This window comes from Salvia miltiorrhiza, chromosome 2 (genome assembly GCF_028751815.1).
Source record: "Salvia miltiorrhiza cultivar Shanhuang (shh) chromosome 2, IMPLAD_Smil_shh, whole genome shotgun sequence".
Lineage (NCBI taxonomy): Eukaryota > Viridiplantae > Streptophyta > Magnoliopsida > Lamiales > Lamiaceae > Salvia > Salvia miltiorrhiza.
Genome location: NC_080388.1, coordinates 1,962,949 through 1,981,855, shown reverse-complemented (window position 1 = coordinate 1,981,855; position 18,907 = coordinate 1,962,949). Strand labels below are relative to the sequence as shown.

The window sequence follows — 18,907 nt, the reverse complement described above, 5'->3', positions numbered from 1 at the left end:
ATAGGTGAGATAGAGAGAGAGAGTGAAAGAGACAGAGACACTTTATTATATGCATCTAGTGGCGATTATTTTTCTACATTAATGTAGTAAAACATGAGACAATCTAGACCTTCAATTTGCAGATTTATTGAAGAAACATCACAACTACACAATTGAAGCATTTTAAATAATCATAAAATAGAGATTAAATAAACAAACAAGCAATTGTACTTTCCCCTTAATTTCTATTAAAATAATTCTTGACCTTCAAACACAACTTAACACCTAACTAGAATTGAAGTCCTTTGGTACGAGTTTCTTAACCTTATCAAATAAAACAATATCTCTACCTTCTCTTTGTACATGTTCAATCAACATCGAATATGCAATTTTGTCAAGTGTGAATCCCCTGGAATCCATCTCTTCCAACATTGGTAATGCATCATGCATCTTGTTCCTTTTGAGAAGACCTCAAACAAAAACATTAATTGTATGTCACACTATTAGGCAAGCAACCGTTGTTTACCATTTGCGCCAAATTCTTAGCATCCTCTACCTATCGTTCCTCGTAAAGTGCACTGATAAGAATTGTATATGTTATGACGCAGGGCTGCATACTTTTGGATGGGGGACTCACGGAACAGAACGTTAGCCTCCTCTATCTGCCCTTATTCACAAAGTGCACTGACAAGGATTTATATGTTACAGAGTCGTGCTACGTACCTTTAGATAGAAGCTCATTGAACAAATCTTTTGCTTCTTTGACTTTATTATCATTGCACAATCCCTCAATGAGAATATTGTATGTTACTATGTTGGGAATGATGTCTTTATCTTCCATGGTATGCAACATAAAAAATGCTTCAGCAATGCAATGAGCTCTGTACAAACCATCCAACAAGATACTAGAAGTCATTATATGAGCAGAGACTTGTAGAGCTTCCATCTCTTTACACAACTTCAAGTCATCTTCACATTCCTTCAAGAAATAAGGCATGTAGCATTATGCTATAAGAAACCACCTTGCACTCCAATCTTCTGTGGGAAATTATGGTAAAAAGACATGAAACTTCATCGACTTGCCCCCTTTTGCAATACCCACTCATCAAGAAATTTGTAGCTTATGATATTAGACTTGATTCCAAAATTCACTGCCAATCAGAAAATGCGTTCGGCTTCATCCATTTTTCCTTGCATACCAAGCATCAATATGCTCAGCCTCTTCCACATTTCCATCTCTGCACCAAGCATCCACAAGATACTACACGTCCACACATTTGGGCAGACATCATTAGCAATCATCTTCTTCAAAATGTCTTTAGCCTCATCCATTCTTCTCATATTGCACAACCCATCAATTATTGAATTATATGTCACAACATCAGGTGAAATCTCCTTATCACCCAAAGAGGAGAAGAGTTGGAGAGCACCGTCCATCTTTCTATCATTGCATAGACCATCAATGACTGCTAAGCATAGACATTGGGTTTGCAGATTCCCCTTTCTTTTTCAATAAGCAGAGCAAATCAATTGCCTCGAGATTACCTCCAGCTTTGCATAACCCATTAATCATAGTACTATACGTATGTTCATCGTGCTCACACAATTGCATAGACAATCAATGACTACATCGTAAGCATTGACAATGTCGGACACATTTTCCAATTTACAGTGAACTCTCGAATTAAGCCCGATATCATAAGCTACACTAACTTGATGCGCGAGTATTGCAAAAGCGGCAAGTCGATGAAGTTTCACGTCTTTTTACCATAATTCCCTACAAAAGGTTAAAGCTCAATATTGATTACATTAGTATATAAATATTATTGCATTTCTTCCATTTCTCTCATCACTTCCTACTTATCACGAGGGCAACGGTGAGGCATCAAGTAGCTTCTCGTACTCACATCGAAGCTCCGTCAGAATTTTGAGCATATTTGGCTCAATAGTCCTCCCTTGCATGTACCTCAACTCTATCAATTGTTTCTAACAATCTTTGGTAGAAATTTGTGTTTAGTCATAGACAACTATATGTGGCAATTTCAAGAGACTAGAAAATGAGGTCTAAAGATTGTATTATGTGATGAGAGTGGCCATATGCATGACACAACAACTAACGCGGTGTATGATGGAATTTTCGAGTGATTATGAGATAATTACAAATTTAATTATTTATTCAAACTTTGCAAGTTGAAGTCATTATTGAATATTGATACTCCCCCCTCGTCCACAAAAAATAGTCTCTTTTTGCCATTTTGGGATGTCCACAAAAATTAGTCTTTTACGGTGGGTCATATTCCAGTTACAATACAATTAATTATCATTATAAACATTACTTTTTAAGTGGAGCTCTTTCTCCACTCACAATACAATAATCATTCTTATTAAAATCCCTGTCGTCCCTTACTAGGAATATTTTTTATGGACGGGGGGAGTATTCTTTAATTCATTATATATTTTGTTTGTTTTTGCAGTGACTAGTTGCAACTACAAACATCTAATTTATATTAATTTCAAATAAATATTATAGTTTCTCTTTTAAAATTTTGTGGGTAGTACTTTGCTTAGATAAATAATCCATACATCACAGAAAATTTGTGGTCTTATTACCATATTATTACATCTTTGAAAATTATGGTCTTTTCTTATTCGGAAATAGTCTCACAAACTTATATCTAATGAAAAACCTTATCCTCACTCACTATTTACAAAATGTGTGGAAGTCAATTTCTACTCAAAACACAATTACCACACTTTTTTTCTAAAAACGCGTGTCATCTCTATTGCACCACAATTTTAAGGGACAAAATAAGTATTTCATAAGACATCTAATTTAGGCCGATCTAAAATAAATATTATAATTTTTTTATGTTAAATCTATTCCATTCAATAGTCTATTTTAGTGAAATGAAATTTAAAAATCAAAATTTGCATTAGATAATTCCACAAATTTAATCCTTTATGATTTTGCGCTGCTCTGAGTTCAATGTATTTGACCAAGTAAATATTTTGCGGATTTTGTAATACAATTTTATAACCAAACATTTTCGCTTTCTCTTTGGTTATAAATTTATCATGGGAAAATAAGGGATAAACAAACTTTAAATCTTTAAATCTTTCCTTTTTTTTTCCCCCTCATTTCATACAAAATAGAATTTGACCCTTACTCATTCTTCATTTTCACTACAAAGGAGAGATAATATTATCACACCAAAAATGGATGGATAATATTATGCTTCTTTTGTAGTGAAAATGAGGGATGAATATTCTATTTTGTAGAATATGAGGGAAAAGAGATGAAGGATTTAAAGAATGAAATTTTTTTTATCCTTATTTTTCTCATGATAAATTTACAACCAAAGAGAACGCATTCTTAAAGTATTCAAACTTTGTAAGAATAAGAATATATTGTACTGCCTGCGAATCTCAAGCCTCCTATCTCCTAACTCAAAAAAATTGAGGGAAACAATTCAAGAAAGCAAGTAAAAAAATAAAATAAAATAATAATAAATGGCAACTTTAATTTGTCAACCCTAGAAAACAAACTCATACATTATAGATTGTCCAATTAATTTATGGAATTTTTTTCGGAGAAGAGGGGCAAGGCTGGCCTTGCTAATTAATTTGCGGCCCAATCAAATTTCCGCCCACCCTGGTAGTATTCCAAAGCTCGATGGGCTGGGTCGAGCTGGCCCAACTCGGCCCATTTGCTAGTTATGAGTGGTAATCAAAATCCTACGTGACCAAATTCCCCGTTACTAAAATGATGTTGGTTGCGAAGATAGCAAAAATGGCAAGATTGAGAAAAAACTTCATATGTTTTTTTTTGTGCTAATACATATGACTAGCCAAATATATAAATACACATTCCTTTAAAACTACAAGTATAAAAACATATGAAAAGTAGCCATTTTATAATGAAAAGACAAATTTGCCTATATAATAGTGACATAAAGTAATAGAAGTTTAAAAAAAATGAAAAAACATTATTTGTTCCTCCAATATATATAATTGGGGCAATGCAGCTAAAAAACTTATAATTATTAATATAACGTAATTAGCATTTTACTTAATTAACTTTAATGATAATTAAGGAAGAGATTGCAAATTGTTTCCAAATTATTCTGTCCCTCTCTCAATATTTTTGCGTCTTATTTTTTTTTCGGTTTTCTTCACTTTTTTTTAATCCAATTTCATTTGTTAATTCCATTTAGCTATTTAAATTATTTTTACATAAATATATATGTTTTTTTTTTGAATTAGTGTAATTTTTAACAAAAGAGATAATGATATAATATAGGCAAAAAAGATACATTAACCAAATTAAAGATAATTCAATTAAAATCAAAATAACATACCAAATAAAACTAAGAGTAAATATATAAAACTATCCACTTTCATATTGTAAAGATAAAAATTGTCCACTAAGATAAAAATAATAAAAACTGTCCACTTTTTGATTGAAAAGACAGAAATGCCCTTAACATTAAAAACATAAAAATTAACCATTTTTCTCTCATTCTCTCTCTCCTCTTTCTCTCTCAACGCATTCTCTCCCCCATTCTCTTCTCTCTCTCCACTCGAGCGACGCTGCGGCGGACCAGGTCAAACAAGGCGGCGAGGCGCGGGCAGATGCGGCGGAGGAAGCCACCGTCAGCAGAGCCGGGGGAGGTGGACATCAAATGCTGCCTCAACTGGCACCGCATCGACCTGCTGCGCCGCTTCTCCTTCTCGCGGCGGCGCGCGGCGGAGGAACACCCGCTTCTCCTGCTGCTGCCTATTTCCCGCCGCTCGAGAACTGCGACCTCAACGAGGCCGCCATCAGATCCATCCCGATCTTCAAGTTTGGGAGCGAAGCCTTCTCCGACGCCGCGAAATCTCAATCTCAATCTCGCGATTGCGCGGTTTGCTTGAACGAATTCCAGCGAGGAGGGAAGCTGCGCACGATTCCGAATTGCAGTCACATCTTCCACATCGATTGCCAGACTGCTAAATTAATTCCGAATCAGTAACTGCCGCGCCGTCGATCGACCGCCTGAAACCCTAATTTCTGAGGAGAAGACGCCGCAGATCTGGCTCTATCTCTTTCTCATGGTCGATCTCCGCCTACGAGATCTTCATCCGCGCCAACCTCTCCTCCGCCTAATCTAGAGCGGTTCCGTGCTGTCATCTCTGCCTCGCGCTGCCTCCGTCAATTGCTCTACTTCAAATCCAATTTCCCGATCGGATTTATTAGATATAAGGAAGAGCAGGAATTCGCGGTGATACACAACCACCGCTGGGAATTTTTCTGAATGGGGAGGATTTTTTCCGTTGGCATAAAGCTCGTCGATTGATGAGATTTGGAGGTCATTGGCGAAGGAGATTTGCAGGTTAATTTTGGTGTATATTAGTACTCTTCAATCTTCAATATGAGGAGAGGAATAGTGAAAGCACGCTAACTGTTGACGAGGGTGGTTGGCTGATTGTGTTTTTCCTTGTTCGATTTTGTGTGATTCAAATTGAAGCATTGTGCGATTCAAATTAATGCAAGCAAATGATTTCTTCAAATAAATCAGATATTGCTTTGTTCAATAATTGAATATATCTATACATGTTTTCACGTATTTGTTCCATTCTCCATGAATATATCAATAATTTTGTTCTTGTTGCAAACTTGGGGGAAAATTGGATGAAATTACTACGTTTTAATTGGTTAAGTACTTGTACAGTTTTTTATTTAATCAGATTGTGGATTGATTTGTAATTTTTTTAATTATTTTTTATTTGTATGTGTAATGGGGATTGAGATGTATTGAAAATGTATATTTTTATGGGATGCCAATCCATGTGTCATATATTTTTATAACTAAAACTATAATTCACAACCAAATTTATGAATTCACAATTTAATGTTCTTGAATTCACGATCACATTTATGAATTCACAACCAAATTTATAAATTCACAATCAAAATAAATTACAGTTTTAATTGTGAATTCAAACTTTAAAAACTCAAATTCACAACTACTTGAATTCACAACCAAAATAAATTCTAGTTGTGAATTAAATTCAGGTTGTGAATTCGACTGATTGTGAATTCACAACCAACATAAATCTGGTTGTGAATTAAATTTTGGTTGTGAATTCATTTGTTGTGAATTCACAACCAAAAAATTCTAGTTGTGAATTAAATTTTGGTTGTGAATTCGACTGGTTGTGAATTAAATTTTGGCTGTGAATTCGACTAGTTGTGAATTCACAAACAAAAAATTCTGGTTGTGAATTCGACTGGTTATGAATTCTCAATTCACAATCAGTGTGAATTCACAACCAAATTTTGGTTGTGAATTCACACTGATTGTGAATTGCGGGATTTTTTAAAGGGTTGATGTAAAGTGGACATTTTTTTAATTTTTAATGTGAAGGGTATTTTGGTAACAGTGGACATTTTTTAAGTTTTTTATTTTAGTGGACATTTTTTTATCTTTACAATATGAAAGTGGCCATTTTAAAAATCCACTCTAAAACTATTTAGTCCTATAACATATAACGAAAACTGAAAGTGACGCTCTTTGTTGATGTTTTAAAGATTTAAAAAGGATAATTTGTTTGCCAAATTTATAGTGTATAAATGAAATAAATTTAATAAATCTTGGCACTTCAAAAAATATGTAATAGAGGCAAATAGTCAATAAATTATAGAATTAATAAAAAAATTAATTTTTAAAAATCAATTAGGCGATTTAAAATTAAAAGGCATTATGTATATACATATTATCAGTATGTAATTCGTTGAAATTCGACTGATAATTACTTTAGTTGGATTTATAGTTATAATAAACGAGACAATTTTTTTATCAGAACGATACATTTAAATTTAATATATAAATAACTATTTTACTACTCGTTCTAATAACAAAAATGTATAGTAATACATGTTAACTATCCACATATATTTTAAATATATAAATACTATAATTTGTCACAATAATTGGTTATCCGTCTCAATAGAGACTCGAATATTATAGAATAAACATTAATAATACTAAAATAAGAAATTAAAAAATTAGAAAAAAAAAATCATCTAGGCATATTTTGCTAAATGTTTGTATCCGTCAAGAATGTATATTAATCATACCCAAATAATTTAAATAATCCACGAAGGTATGTCGATAAATGTCCGTATCCGTCTAAAATGTATATACCCGTACTTGTCTTAAATTTGATTAATGACCCCAACCTGTTTAATTTTATAAATATAAATTATTACAAATTTATATATTTATATCCATATATAATTTATATACTCATATTCATCTCAAATTCAATTAAAAAGTGATTTTTAAATTGTTGGGAACTTAATGAAATATCATAATCCTAGTTTTGATGATACCAAAATTAATAGGTTTCAATTGTAATAGACTAGAACTGCTCAAACTCAAGTGTTAGAGTTCTTTCTCTAGTTTAGTTGTTGTTCTTAAGACTGAAGACTGAAGAACGAAGGACTGAAGATTGAAGACTGAAGATGCCAACTGACATAACGATTAAGGCAAAGTCAAATACTGATATTTGACTTATCAGTCGAAGGATCAGTTTCGACTGATTATTTAATACGCGCCACGTGAATTCAGCGGACTGATACTAAAGTCAAGTATCAGTTAAACATTCTTCCTCGGACTGAACCTCCAACGTTCAAAGGAAGCCACGCACTCCAGAAGTACAGCCGCATTAAATGCAGAGATTTCAAAATCGTCATTTCTCTGCAGAGGCCATTCCTTTTCGGTCATTACATTTTCAGAGATGTCGCATCTCCTGCTCTTCAAAGTAGTCGTTCTCACCAAACAAGGAACCTCGAAGATTAAAGTCTTAGCCCAAGTTCAAATTACTCTCTAATGGAAGAAATCTTGAAGACCATCTCCGCCAACGGATCTATTCAAGATGTTTCCAATAAATAGCGCTCGAGGATCACTTCAATCTTCACCGATTCAACAACATAAGCTGAAACGCTGCCGAATTCGTTACTCAGCAAAACCAAGCCTCCCCAAAGTTTGAATTGAAGAAGAGAATCACAAAGCCAAAAATCAGTCACTGCTGATTACATACATTCTCTTACACCTTAGGCAAACTCTGTATATCCAAAGCCTAGGTAAAACTAACTGCAAAGAACTTGTTCTTTGTGGTCTAGTTGGCAAGTTTTCAAACCTCTCTTCAATCAACCGAATTGAGTGTTTGTGTCAAAAAAGAGTTCAGACCAATGTTCTGTCTCCGTGAGGTCCTAGTGCCCAGTGTGTGCTAGGAGTGAGAAATCCAACTCGTAAGGTTGGTACTGAAGATAAGATCTTTAGTTGTCTCAGTTTGTGTGCAGCCGCAAGCACACGTTCAGGTTTGCTGTACACCCGTAAACACACGCATCGGTTTGCAGTGCACCCGTAAGCACTTGCCCAATGAAGTTGTTGGTCTGATCAACTGACCATGGATGTATGAAGTGTTTTCCGAACCACGTAAAAATCTCTGTGTTATTTACAGCTTTCAGTACTTACATATTTACTTGTGATTTTACCTTCATAAACTGAAAACTGATTAATTGCAAAGAGAAACTTACCTGATTGACAACGTGATTAATTTCACAGGCTATTACGAAATAAAAGTTTTCCGCTGCGTGTGTTATCAGTCTAACTGATCTATCTTCTGATAGTCAGTAAGATTCATAACATATCTCTGTTTATCAAACTCGACTGAAGCCTTACTTGTATCAATTAAAGTCTTTGACTTAACTGATAACTCCTTACTGAAGAGTATTCAGTATCAGTCGTCAACCATGTTTTGACAAAATTCTTTTCAGTAAACAGGTTGAGTCAGTTTGTATTTGAAGTTTCGTTTTCACTAAGAAAAGAAAAAAATAGCCCATAGGTGTATTCCCCCCCCCATACACCTATTCGAGACCGTCCGGACCTAACAATTGGTATCAGAGCAGGTTGTTCGCAAGAACAATTTTACTTTGATTAGGTTCTAAAGAACTAGATCCTCTTCCTTAAAGGTCTCGAAAACCTTTCTTTTTCAAAAAGTGCTTACTGCTTTTCTTATCTGTTGTATTCTATTTTCCCTTTCTATGGAGACTAACCACAGCAGAGTATCCTCACTACCTATGTTTATTATTGAAAAATACGGCATACGAAAGTTTCGACTTGAAAGCTTCCTTACCGCCCAACATTGCCGAATGTGGGAACTCATCACCAAAGGACCCATCATCATCACAGAGGTGATAAAAAAGGTTCCTCTAGACACAACTAGAGATCCTTTTGATGAAGTCCAGATCAGATCAAAAGTTGACTTCACCACGGAAGAAAAGAAGCAAGATGAGCTCGACAACCTCGCCAAAAGCATCATCTCCGGCACAGTTCCAGACAAGCACGTCACCAAGATCATCAAGTGCAGGACTGCAAAGGAGATGTGGGACATTCTTGAAGGAATGTGCATCGGATCAGAGGAGACAAAGGAGAACAAGTTATCAATAGCTTGTCAAAAATTCGACTCCTTCGTCATGCTAAAAAATGAATCAGTCGACGAGATGGAACTCAGATTCAACCAGATCCTGAACGAAGTTCAATCCATCTTGAAGGACAAGTACACTCAACGAGAGATCAACTTAAAGATTCTACGAGCACTTCTGCGAGAAGATTGGCAGATCTACGCAGTTGCTCATCAGAACAAGCTAGGATTCAATCAGCTCCCAACGAACAAGCTTTTCTCTGATCTCGTGGCGAATGAGTTCGACATCCAGAGAAACCTTGAAACAAAGAAAGCTGGAGGATCAGATGAAGAGGTTCCATCAGCCTCAAAAGGAGCAGCTAGCGCTGAAAGTTTTAGCAAAAGAAAACAAGAAGCAGTCAAAGGAACCAGCGGAACTCAAACCAGAAGACTTCTTTAGTCAATATGCTCTATTGACTGAAAGATTCAACAAGATGAAATCTAAATTCCGCAAGTACAGGAAGTTCCACAAGCAGCAGGAAAAGAAAGAGAAAGCAAGTCCAGATATTGCACTGATAGAAGCGAAGAAAGAAAGTCAACCGCTATTGATCTAAAAGATGTGGAATGCTATGAATGCAAGAAGAAATGGCACTATCGATCTGAATGCCCTGAAGTGTCGCAGTCTGAGCGCAAAGAGATGAAAGCTAGGAGAGAACGCAAATATGCGAAGAAGAAAGTGATGGTTGCTGACGATGCAGGATCTTCCGAATATGCATCAGAATCATCTGCCTTCAACTCCACCAGCTCAGATGATGAGAGCCAAGTCCTCATGGCCAACGACACCGAAAACGTGGCCGACAACAGCTACAACAACGGAATGAATGGGCCAGAGGTAAACTCTTATTCAAAAACTTCTTATTCTGATAACTCCTTGTTGCTCATAGGAGACCACTCAGAATTTGGAGATAGCTCAGTTGATGAAACTGAAGAGTTCGATCAGCTCATGACTGATCACTTTCAGTTAAGGAAAATGTTCGAAGATCTTCTCATGCAGAATCAGAAAATGGAAAAGGAGATCAATGAAGAACGAATCAAGAATCAGACGATCATCTACTTTTCAGATGAAACTTGTCTTGATGGACTGATCATGGAGAACAGTCGACTGAAAGAAAAGCTCAAAATTCCTACTCAGAATATGACAGAGCATCTCATGAAATCAAGAGGCTCAATCACAAATTGGAGGAAACAGTCAAAGACTGTATGATGAAATCTCCCATGATAACTAACTTTCCTTCAAAAGCTCTTGTGGAAAGCATCGGAGGAAAGGTGGCTCCTGCCGATAAAGGAAAAAATATCATGATCAAGGAAATAACTGACACTTATGAAGACAACACTTCAGAAGAGTCTAGAGATCATGATATGGAAGAAATTCAGAAGCGAAAATTGATGGAAAGAAGAAATGTTCCTCTTCCTCAGAGCTACAGACGAGCTAAGGAAGCTCCTAACCAATTCATCCTTCTAAGAATATGGGAAAGCAGAATTCCACAATGCTTTCGAAACTTGAGCAAATCGTTGTCCATATTTCATTTAAATGCAAATAACTTTAGTGGCCCCATTCCATCAATATTTATCGAAGGGTGTAGTCTTCAGTCCATCAATTTGAGTGGTAATAAATTGCAAGGAAGATTACCTAAATCCTTAATCAATTGCAAAACTTTGAAGGGTCTAGACGTTGGAAATAATAGAATACAAGATGAATTTCCATTTTGGATGGAAGGTCTTCCTGAGCTTTGAGTGCTCGTCTTGAAGTCTAACAAGTTTGATGGTAACATATCGTTGGCTTCACGAAGCAGCCTTCCATTCTCTAAGTTGCAAGTTTTAGATATATCAGAGAACGAATTTGTGGGGTCTTTACCTCAAAAATATTTCAAGAATTTCTTGATCCTTCCAAACTGTTATTCACTTATTTGAGAGTAGAAGAACACCAAGGGATGTGAAGTTGCAGATGGAGAATGAAAGCTCACCATTTAATTTATTGGAAGAGAATTGTAATGAATATAAATTTGGTAAATTTCCAATAATCGATGGTATTGTACATGAAAGTTTGAGAAGACAACATAGATATATATATATATATTTTTTTTGAGACCCAAACCAAATAATGCATTAAAATGAAGGAGCAGAGTTCACATCAAAGGGTAATCCCAAAGAAGAAGACAGGGGCGAAAAAGAGCTAAGAGCAATAGAAGCTAATCTATCAGCAATGGCGTTTCCCTCCCTCGGAGTCCAGCTGAAAGCAAGGCTTTGGAAATTCCGTTTCATCTCAGAAATCTCACTCAAAGTATCACCCAAATAGGAGAGGTCTGTTTCTTGACGTTGAAGCAGCCAAAATAATTGTTGACAGTCCGTTTCAGCAATGATATTTGTCGAGCCACGCTCATGGCAAAGTTTGAGACCTTCAACCATGGCCAAAGCTTCACCCTCCACAACCGTAAATACTCATTGTTTAAAACCGTATCTGCACCCCACCACCAGTCCATCCCCAGTAAAAAGAACCGCGCCAATTCCAATCCCCTTGCTCTGATCAACAGCAACATCCGAAGAGATTTTGAACAAATCTGCTCCATTACAATCCAAATGAGTTGCCTGCTGCTGCTGTGTTTGAACACTAACCGGATTCGAACAAAGCGCCCTGTTTGCAATGCCGAGACAGTCCATATGAGAGAGCTCCCTTTGTTGAAAAACTAATAAGTTCCGAGCATACCAAGTCGACCAAGCGAGCGTTGCGAATAAGGCATGAACCTCTCGTTGAGGAACACTTCTAATTTTCTCGAACCAATCCAAAATCGAGCAAGACTCTCCCTGACTCAAAGGTTGAAGTCGAAGAGGAGAGATAGCCCACAGAGTACTAACCCAGCCACAATCCCGCAAAGCATGCTCTAACGATTCTTCTCCAACTCCACATCTTTGGCATAAACAGTCAACATCAATGCCTCTGCTTTTAAGTGCTTCAGTCGTGGGTAGCGCGTTCACTAAACATCTCCACATGAACATTTTCACTTTTAGGATAACATCAAGACTCCAAACCCAAGCTGGAAGGGAACTCCAGGGGTTAGAAGACGAAGCCTCAGCCCGCTGCTTCAGATCAAGGGCCAACTTATATCCAGATTTCACCGAGTACATATTAGATTTACCCCAAGGCCAGAACGACCTATCATTCTCCATTGGATTAATCCGGAACTGTGCTTGAACTTTCCAACGATCACAAGGTTGCAGGATATCAACAAGGATGCTTTCATTCCACGAATTCTGCTCTTCTTCCAACAGCTCCATAGCTTTCAAATTTTCATGCCTATCCGCCACTTTTGCCGCTGAGTACTGTCCATTCCCCTCAGGTATCCACGAATCCACTCCAATCTTAATACGTGCTCCATTACCAAGTTTCCAAGCAATACCTTTCACGAGTAAATCATGGCCTACTAGTATGATTTTCCATGCATAGGATGGGTTGTGTGCATTACTAGCCAAAAGCAGATCATTCCTCAGGAAATATCTCACCTTCAAAGACCGGGCAAGAAGAGTGTTGTCATTAATAAGAAAGCGCCACGCTTGCTTAGCGAGCATGGCTTGATTAAAGAGGGAGATGTCTCTAAAACCCAAACCTCCTTTTCCCTTCGATGTGCACAACTTATGCCAACTCCTCCAGTGGATACGTCGCTTTTCATTTTTTTGACCCCAGAAGAAACTCGCCGCCACACTATTTAGACGTTGACAAATCTGAGCCGGCAGAGCAAAGCAACTCATAATATACGAAGGAATGGACTGTAAAACCGATTGGATTAGCACCATTTTCCCTGCGCCCGAAAGAAATCTCCGCTTCCAATCTTTAGTCTTCTTGCGGGTCCTGTCCACTAACATCTGGAAGATCTCATTTTTCAAACGGCCCACCATACTATGAATACCTAAGTAAGTAGTTCTTTGACCCGCTCTCTGGACTCCCAACTGACCAGCAAGCGCCACCTGCCTCTCCTCAGCCACACCTCTACTAAACGCAAAAGAAGATTTCTCAAGGTTCACAAGTTGTCCCGAAACCCCTTCATACGCGCTGATGATGCTCTTCACAGCCTCTATTTCTGTTTCATTTCCCCTGCCAAAGATTATACAGTCATCTGCAAAGAGTAGATGACTAACACTCGGGGCCGTTTTACATAAACGAGCGCCATGCAGCAGCTGAACATAGATATTGCTTTAGAGACAATCTGGATACATAAAAAAAAAAAACACGACAATGAAGAAATACATTTTATGCACGTGAAGTATTTTGATAGAAATTAAATTACCTCTTCTATTCTTATATCACCCATGCATATCTCATACATTCAATGGCATCTTAATTTAATATAGCATTTGCTAACATTGATCCTTAAAATTAATAGAGTTACAATATGGTTGGAAACAACAAATCTAACTATTGTTAAAGTATTTAGTAAATTAAGCACGAGTTAATTAAATGAGAACAACCTAGCAAGTTGAGAAATCAAAGATTCAAAATTAGAGAAGTCGTCCTTTTCTATTTCATATTGCACATGGAGTGACAAAGGAATTAGACAAATCACATATCTTATATGAACACACGTATAGGCAAATTTCCTTGCAATTTATTGACACTCAAATTGATAGACTCAAAAATACACCCTCTCATAAATATTGATGGAATGGGGCCACTAAAGTGATTTGCATTTAAATGAAACATGACCAAAGATTTGCTCAAGTTTCAAAAGCATTACAGAATGAGGTGGACTTGGGTACACTCAACTGTACCGTACAACCAAGTTACACCTTCACTTAAACTTTGACTCGCACCCTGATTTGAACTCATATGCTGATCTAACTCATATAGTACTATTTTGGGTACGAGTTTAATTCCAACAAAATGAATTTCTTTTAATTTCAACAAGTGATTTGCAAAAATCTTTTGTAACATTTTATTTATTTAAATTCTAATGCATTGCATATTTATTTAAAATTTAGTAATTAACATTTACATGAACCAATTTGAAAGATTTTAATTGTCCTATTATAAACACATTTTTCACAACAACTATGCAGCCCCATACCTAATTAGCCCTTCTTTGCCCACTGCAGAGCACACAGCCCAGTCTTCCACTTTACTTCACACTAGTACGCCCGTCCGTGCGATGCACGGTGAGTATCAAAATAAATTACATTTTGAATAAATTAATATATATATTGAATATAATCAAAATTATGTAAATATGAATAAATTTTAAAAATAAAATATATCACAACAATTACTCAATCAAGAACCTGAACATGAAAACATATTAATTTTAAATTTATATTTTGAATAATTAAAATATTAATTAATTAATTAATTTTAATTGATAATGTGTATAATTATATATTTACATAAATTCATCTAAAATCAAAGCAAATATAAATTATAATAAGTATTATCATATATGTATTCTAAGATTTACAAAATCATCTATATTATTTTGAATGCATATTCAAATCATACTTATCGAGTCATTTTGTTTAAATACAAATTTTAAAAATAAAATTCCTTCTAGACATCAAAAGATGAAAAAAAAAAACTAAATTTAAAATCCTTCACCATAAAGTTACATTTAATATTTTTGAATGAAAATAATTATTTACATATATATATATATATAAATATATATAACATTGCTAATTAATCACGTATAATATATGACATTTGAATTATATAATGTCATATTTAACTTTCTAAGAATTCGATGAATAATATTAATATGTGTGCATGATTCAAACCGATCAAAAGATTAAAAAATATATATATCCCGTGTATGTGTGCAGATGTGCAAAATTTAAACAGATCAAACCGAATAAAACATGAATAAGTTGTTAAGCATTGAAAATGTACAAAATTATTTTCTCTCGTCCAAAGGCCCAAACTTAATTAGCCCAACAATTTTATATGCAATCAAAATCCCTAGTTTCTTTTATCATCTATCTAGCGCCGCTTCGTCCATATATGCACATTTTCTCTTTTCAATTATGTGGATAGTTTTTCCTGATCATCATCTTTTTTCTCCCTATTTTTTTGTTTTCCTTCGCTTCTTCTTCTCGGAGGCTTCATAGAAGAGCAAGAAAACAGAAGGTCCAATTAATTCACGAAGGTGTAGAGAACGAAATTCAGTGAACGTGAATTGTGATGGCCATGAGAACGAAATTTCTTCTTATACGCTGCGAAAAGGAGTGCGTCACACCCAAAGAGGAGAGATTTTTTGTGGGGAAGGCCTACACTTTCTGACACTTCATTGAAAGCTCTTCTTTCTCGAGTCTTCTTTCACTTTTCTGAAAGTTCTTTCTTTTCTCGATTTTTTGCATCGTCTACCTTGTCATTCGTTAGAAAAATCAAAAGTTAAATGTGTTTATTTCAGAACAGCTTATTCTTATCGTACATTAAGAAGCACATTTAAGAAAAGTTTTTTTTTTTTATTTTGAGAGTTCAAGAAAAGGTTTTTATGTTAAATTGAATCTCATTTGTTTTTTTTTTTGTAAGATACTTTTTGTTGGTGTGCTGCTCGTTTTGTGATGTTGAAATGAGAAATTTATGGAAATGGAAGTTTATGGAAATTTATTGCTGCATCTTCACGAAGATGTAAATTCTTATTCATGAAAAATCTACCCCACGTTCGTTCAAATAATCCTAAAATTTTGGGAAGAAAACTGTCAAAAAAATTGCCGGGAAAAAATGACCGTTGAACTGGTCTTTTATATTATACTCCATATAGATTTCACAATTCATCAACTTATCAACTTCTCCCTCGCAAGAAGGCTCAAGCGAGTACAACACTTATCAGTTCAAGCATTCTTCAGGTTTTCTCCTCATCTTTACTTCATGCTTTGAATACATTTTGCAATCTTTCCTTTAGAACTCAAGACTTTTCTTCAAAACACCAACACCAGTAAAGAAACTCCGAAAGCATAAATCTCAAGTTTCAGTAACATTCAAAGCACGACGGCGGCGGTTAGCCTTATCGGCTGATGCGGTCGCCGGAGGGAGATCCTGGAGTCGGTAGTTTTTGGGTTGGAGCGCGGCGGCTTGTTGCTGTCAATAAGATCGAGAGAGGGGCGAGTCTTCTAGACTGAAATCGAGGGACACGGCGGCGCATTACCGTCGCCAGGAGCAGGAGACTGGAGACGGCGTGGGGGCGCGTTCGCCGGAATAGGGTCAGTGGTTTGGGGATCTAGGGATTTCAGGAGGCGGCCTTGCCGCTGCTCTGTCCAAAACGGGAGAGAGGAGATAAGAGGGCTTGCGGTGTTGCTGTGTTTGTGTCGAGGGAGCAGAGAGGCAGCGGCGGGGGTCCGCTGCTGTCGGCGACGGTGGCGGATTTACTGCTGCGGTCGCCGGAATCGAAGGGGTGGCGTGGCTTTGAGAGAGATGAGAGGGTGAGTGGATTTCATTGTTGAGAACTTTGAGGGAGGGGGCGGATCTGTTTGAGAGAGATGAGAAGAGAGGGGATAGCGAGGGCGGCGGCCGTTGCTGACGGCGGCGCTCTTCACCGGAGAAGAGGGCGGAACCGCACCGATCTCTGGTGTGTGCGTCTGTGCGTAAGCGGTGAGAGGGAAAGAGGCGAGAAAGAGAGAGAGATTTGTTGGTTTGTGTGAACGGTAGGTAGGAAGAGAAGAAGAAAGGGGTTGAGTTGGGCTGATGAGCAGTTGGGCCTGTTTCATTTTTCTCAATTGGGCCGAATTTTTGTTTGGTTTGGGTTGAAATTAATTTTCTTAGTTAGGCCCCTTACTTATTTTTTTGTTTGGGCCCTTGCTTTATTTATTTTGGGCTGCCTTGATTAATTAAATTGGGCTACCCTAGTTTAATTAATTGGACTATTATTTGTTTAAATAATTATTTTAATGAATAATTTGCATAATAATATCATATTATTATGTGCATATTTTAAGTATAAATACCTATTATATGTTTAAGCATGTCATGAAATTGCATTAGCATTTTTTTTCTTCAATAAAAGTATTTATGATTTAAATTGATTTTTAATTAAATCCAATTATCAAAGAAAACTCGAGCAAAGTTGTTGGTGTCTTTAGCTCAAGAATTCAATTTTTAATTTTTATAATTAAAAATTTTGGAAACTCGGCGTGATGAATCATAGAATGTTAAGCACTTTCACTACGACTTAAGTTAGCTTCACGAGACCTATTAAGAATAGAATTTCTTGTAGGCTTTGTGACCAAGGGGATTAGCGTTGCTTTCCCAAGACAGGTTTATATGTGTATGATCTTCAGGCTTTGCCTATCCAGGTGGGCTTACTTTCCAAATGTATAAAGTATGATTGAGTTATTAAGCTCTAAATGTTTCAATGAAATGCAAATTATTTATTCAATGAGATGCAAACTGTTTATCCAATTAAATGTTTATGTGCACTCTGCTCTGTTTAAGGCTCGCCACAACGAATCAATTGAGGTTCTCTTATGGCCTACCACGTTATTTGAGAATTGTGTACACTCGTTAGCTGGCCTGGTGGGTTTGATCTCCATCGGGCACTAACTAAGAGGCGTTATAAGGGTGCTTGCTGGATGTGTTCCAAAGAATGTAATGTAAGGCCTGCCTGGATAGCGTCTCGAGGTCAATTCAACTTGTCTGAGTTACGTCCTCAGGGCAAATGCAATGGGAGAAATGGATCCGTCGGTGGCTAAAAGGTCCGGGATCACAGCGAGTAACGGAAAGGGAGTGTGACATGTACGCACAAATGAAAGAAATTATTTTAACATGCTTAGAAGTTCTTTCAATTTAAAACCTTCTAAGTTATGTCAATTATGATTGGATAAACTGTCTTTACGAAAATATGAAATGTTTCAGAAAATGCATGCCCACTGAGTACATTACTATTTAGCCCAAAAATACTTTCAATTATTTTCAGGTTGGCTGGTCGGTGCTGACGGGACTGAGCTGAGGTTAGGGTTCAACTTCTTATTAAGACTTCCGTTGTAACACTAAATAATATCTTGTCTTTTGTTTTCCCTAAGTTAAGACTTTCATATTCTATTTCAAATTACATATAGTTTTATGCTAATGAATGTTGGTTATCAGAAGCATGAAACAAAACTTGTGATCTAAAGGGGCCTAGCCCAACTTGTTACATTCTATTCGGTTTCAACAAGGATTTTCCCTTGTATTATTTTCATGAATTGGTTGCACCTCGATTGTATTTATTCCTTCAAGAATTGGGGTGTGACAGAAGATATATCAAGTTGCAGATGGAGAATGGAAGCTCGCCATTTAATTTGTTGGAAGAGAGGTCTAGCAACCACAAATTTGATAGATTCCCAATGATAGATGGTATTGGACCTAAAAATTGAAGAACCCTTCATTTCAATCACTTTAAATATGGAGCATAATAAGAAAGACATTTTGTTTTGTACCTTGAAAACATACACTGAAACTTTA

The 18,907-nt window shown here is 36.4% G+C and overlaps 1 protein-coding gene and 1 long non-coding RNA gene across 2 annotated transcripts; one reads left to right on the top strand and one right to left on the bottom strand.

Moving 5' to 3' along the window:
- Positions 1-264: 264 nt before the first annotated feature.
- On the bottom strand, positions 265-1,416 carry LOC131007591 (putative pentatricopeptide repeat-containing protein At1g12700, mitochondrial). Its single transcript, XM_057934498.1, has 4 exons — positions 1,179-1,416; positions 1,078-1,130; positions 703-958; positions 265-449 (listed from the first exon to the last, which is right to left on the bottom strand). Exons 1-4 carry the CDS (start codon positions 1,414-1,416, stop codon positions 265-267), a joined length of 732 nt encoding a protein of 243 aa, XP_057790481.1.
- Positions 1,417-15,486: 14,070 nt separating this feature from the next.
- On the top strand, positions 15,487-18,644 carry LOC131012568 (uncharacterized). Its single transcript, XR_009097387.1, has 3 exons — positions 15,487-16,317; positions 17,682-17,760; positions 17,900-18,644. It is a non-coding gene; the product is annotated as an uncharacterized LOC131012568 (long non-coding RNA).
- The last annotated feature ends 263 nt before the right edge of the window (positions 18,645-18,907 follow it).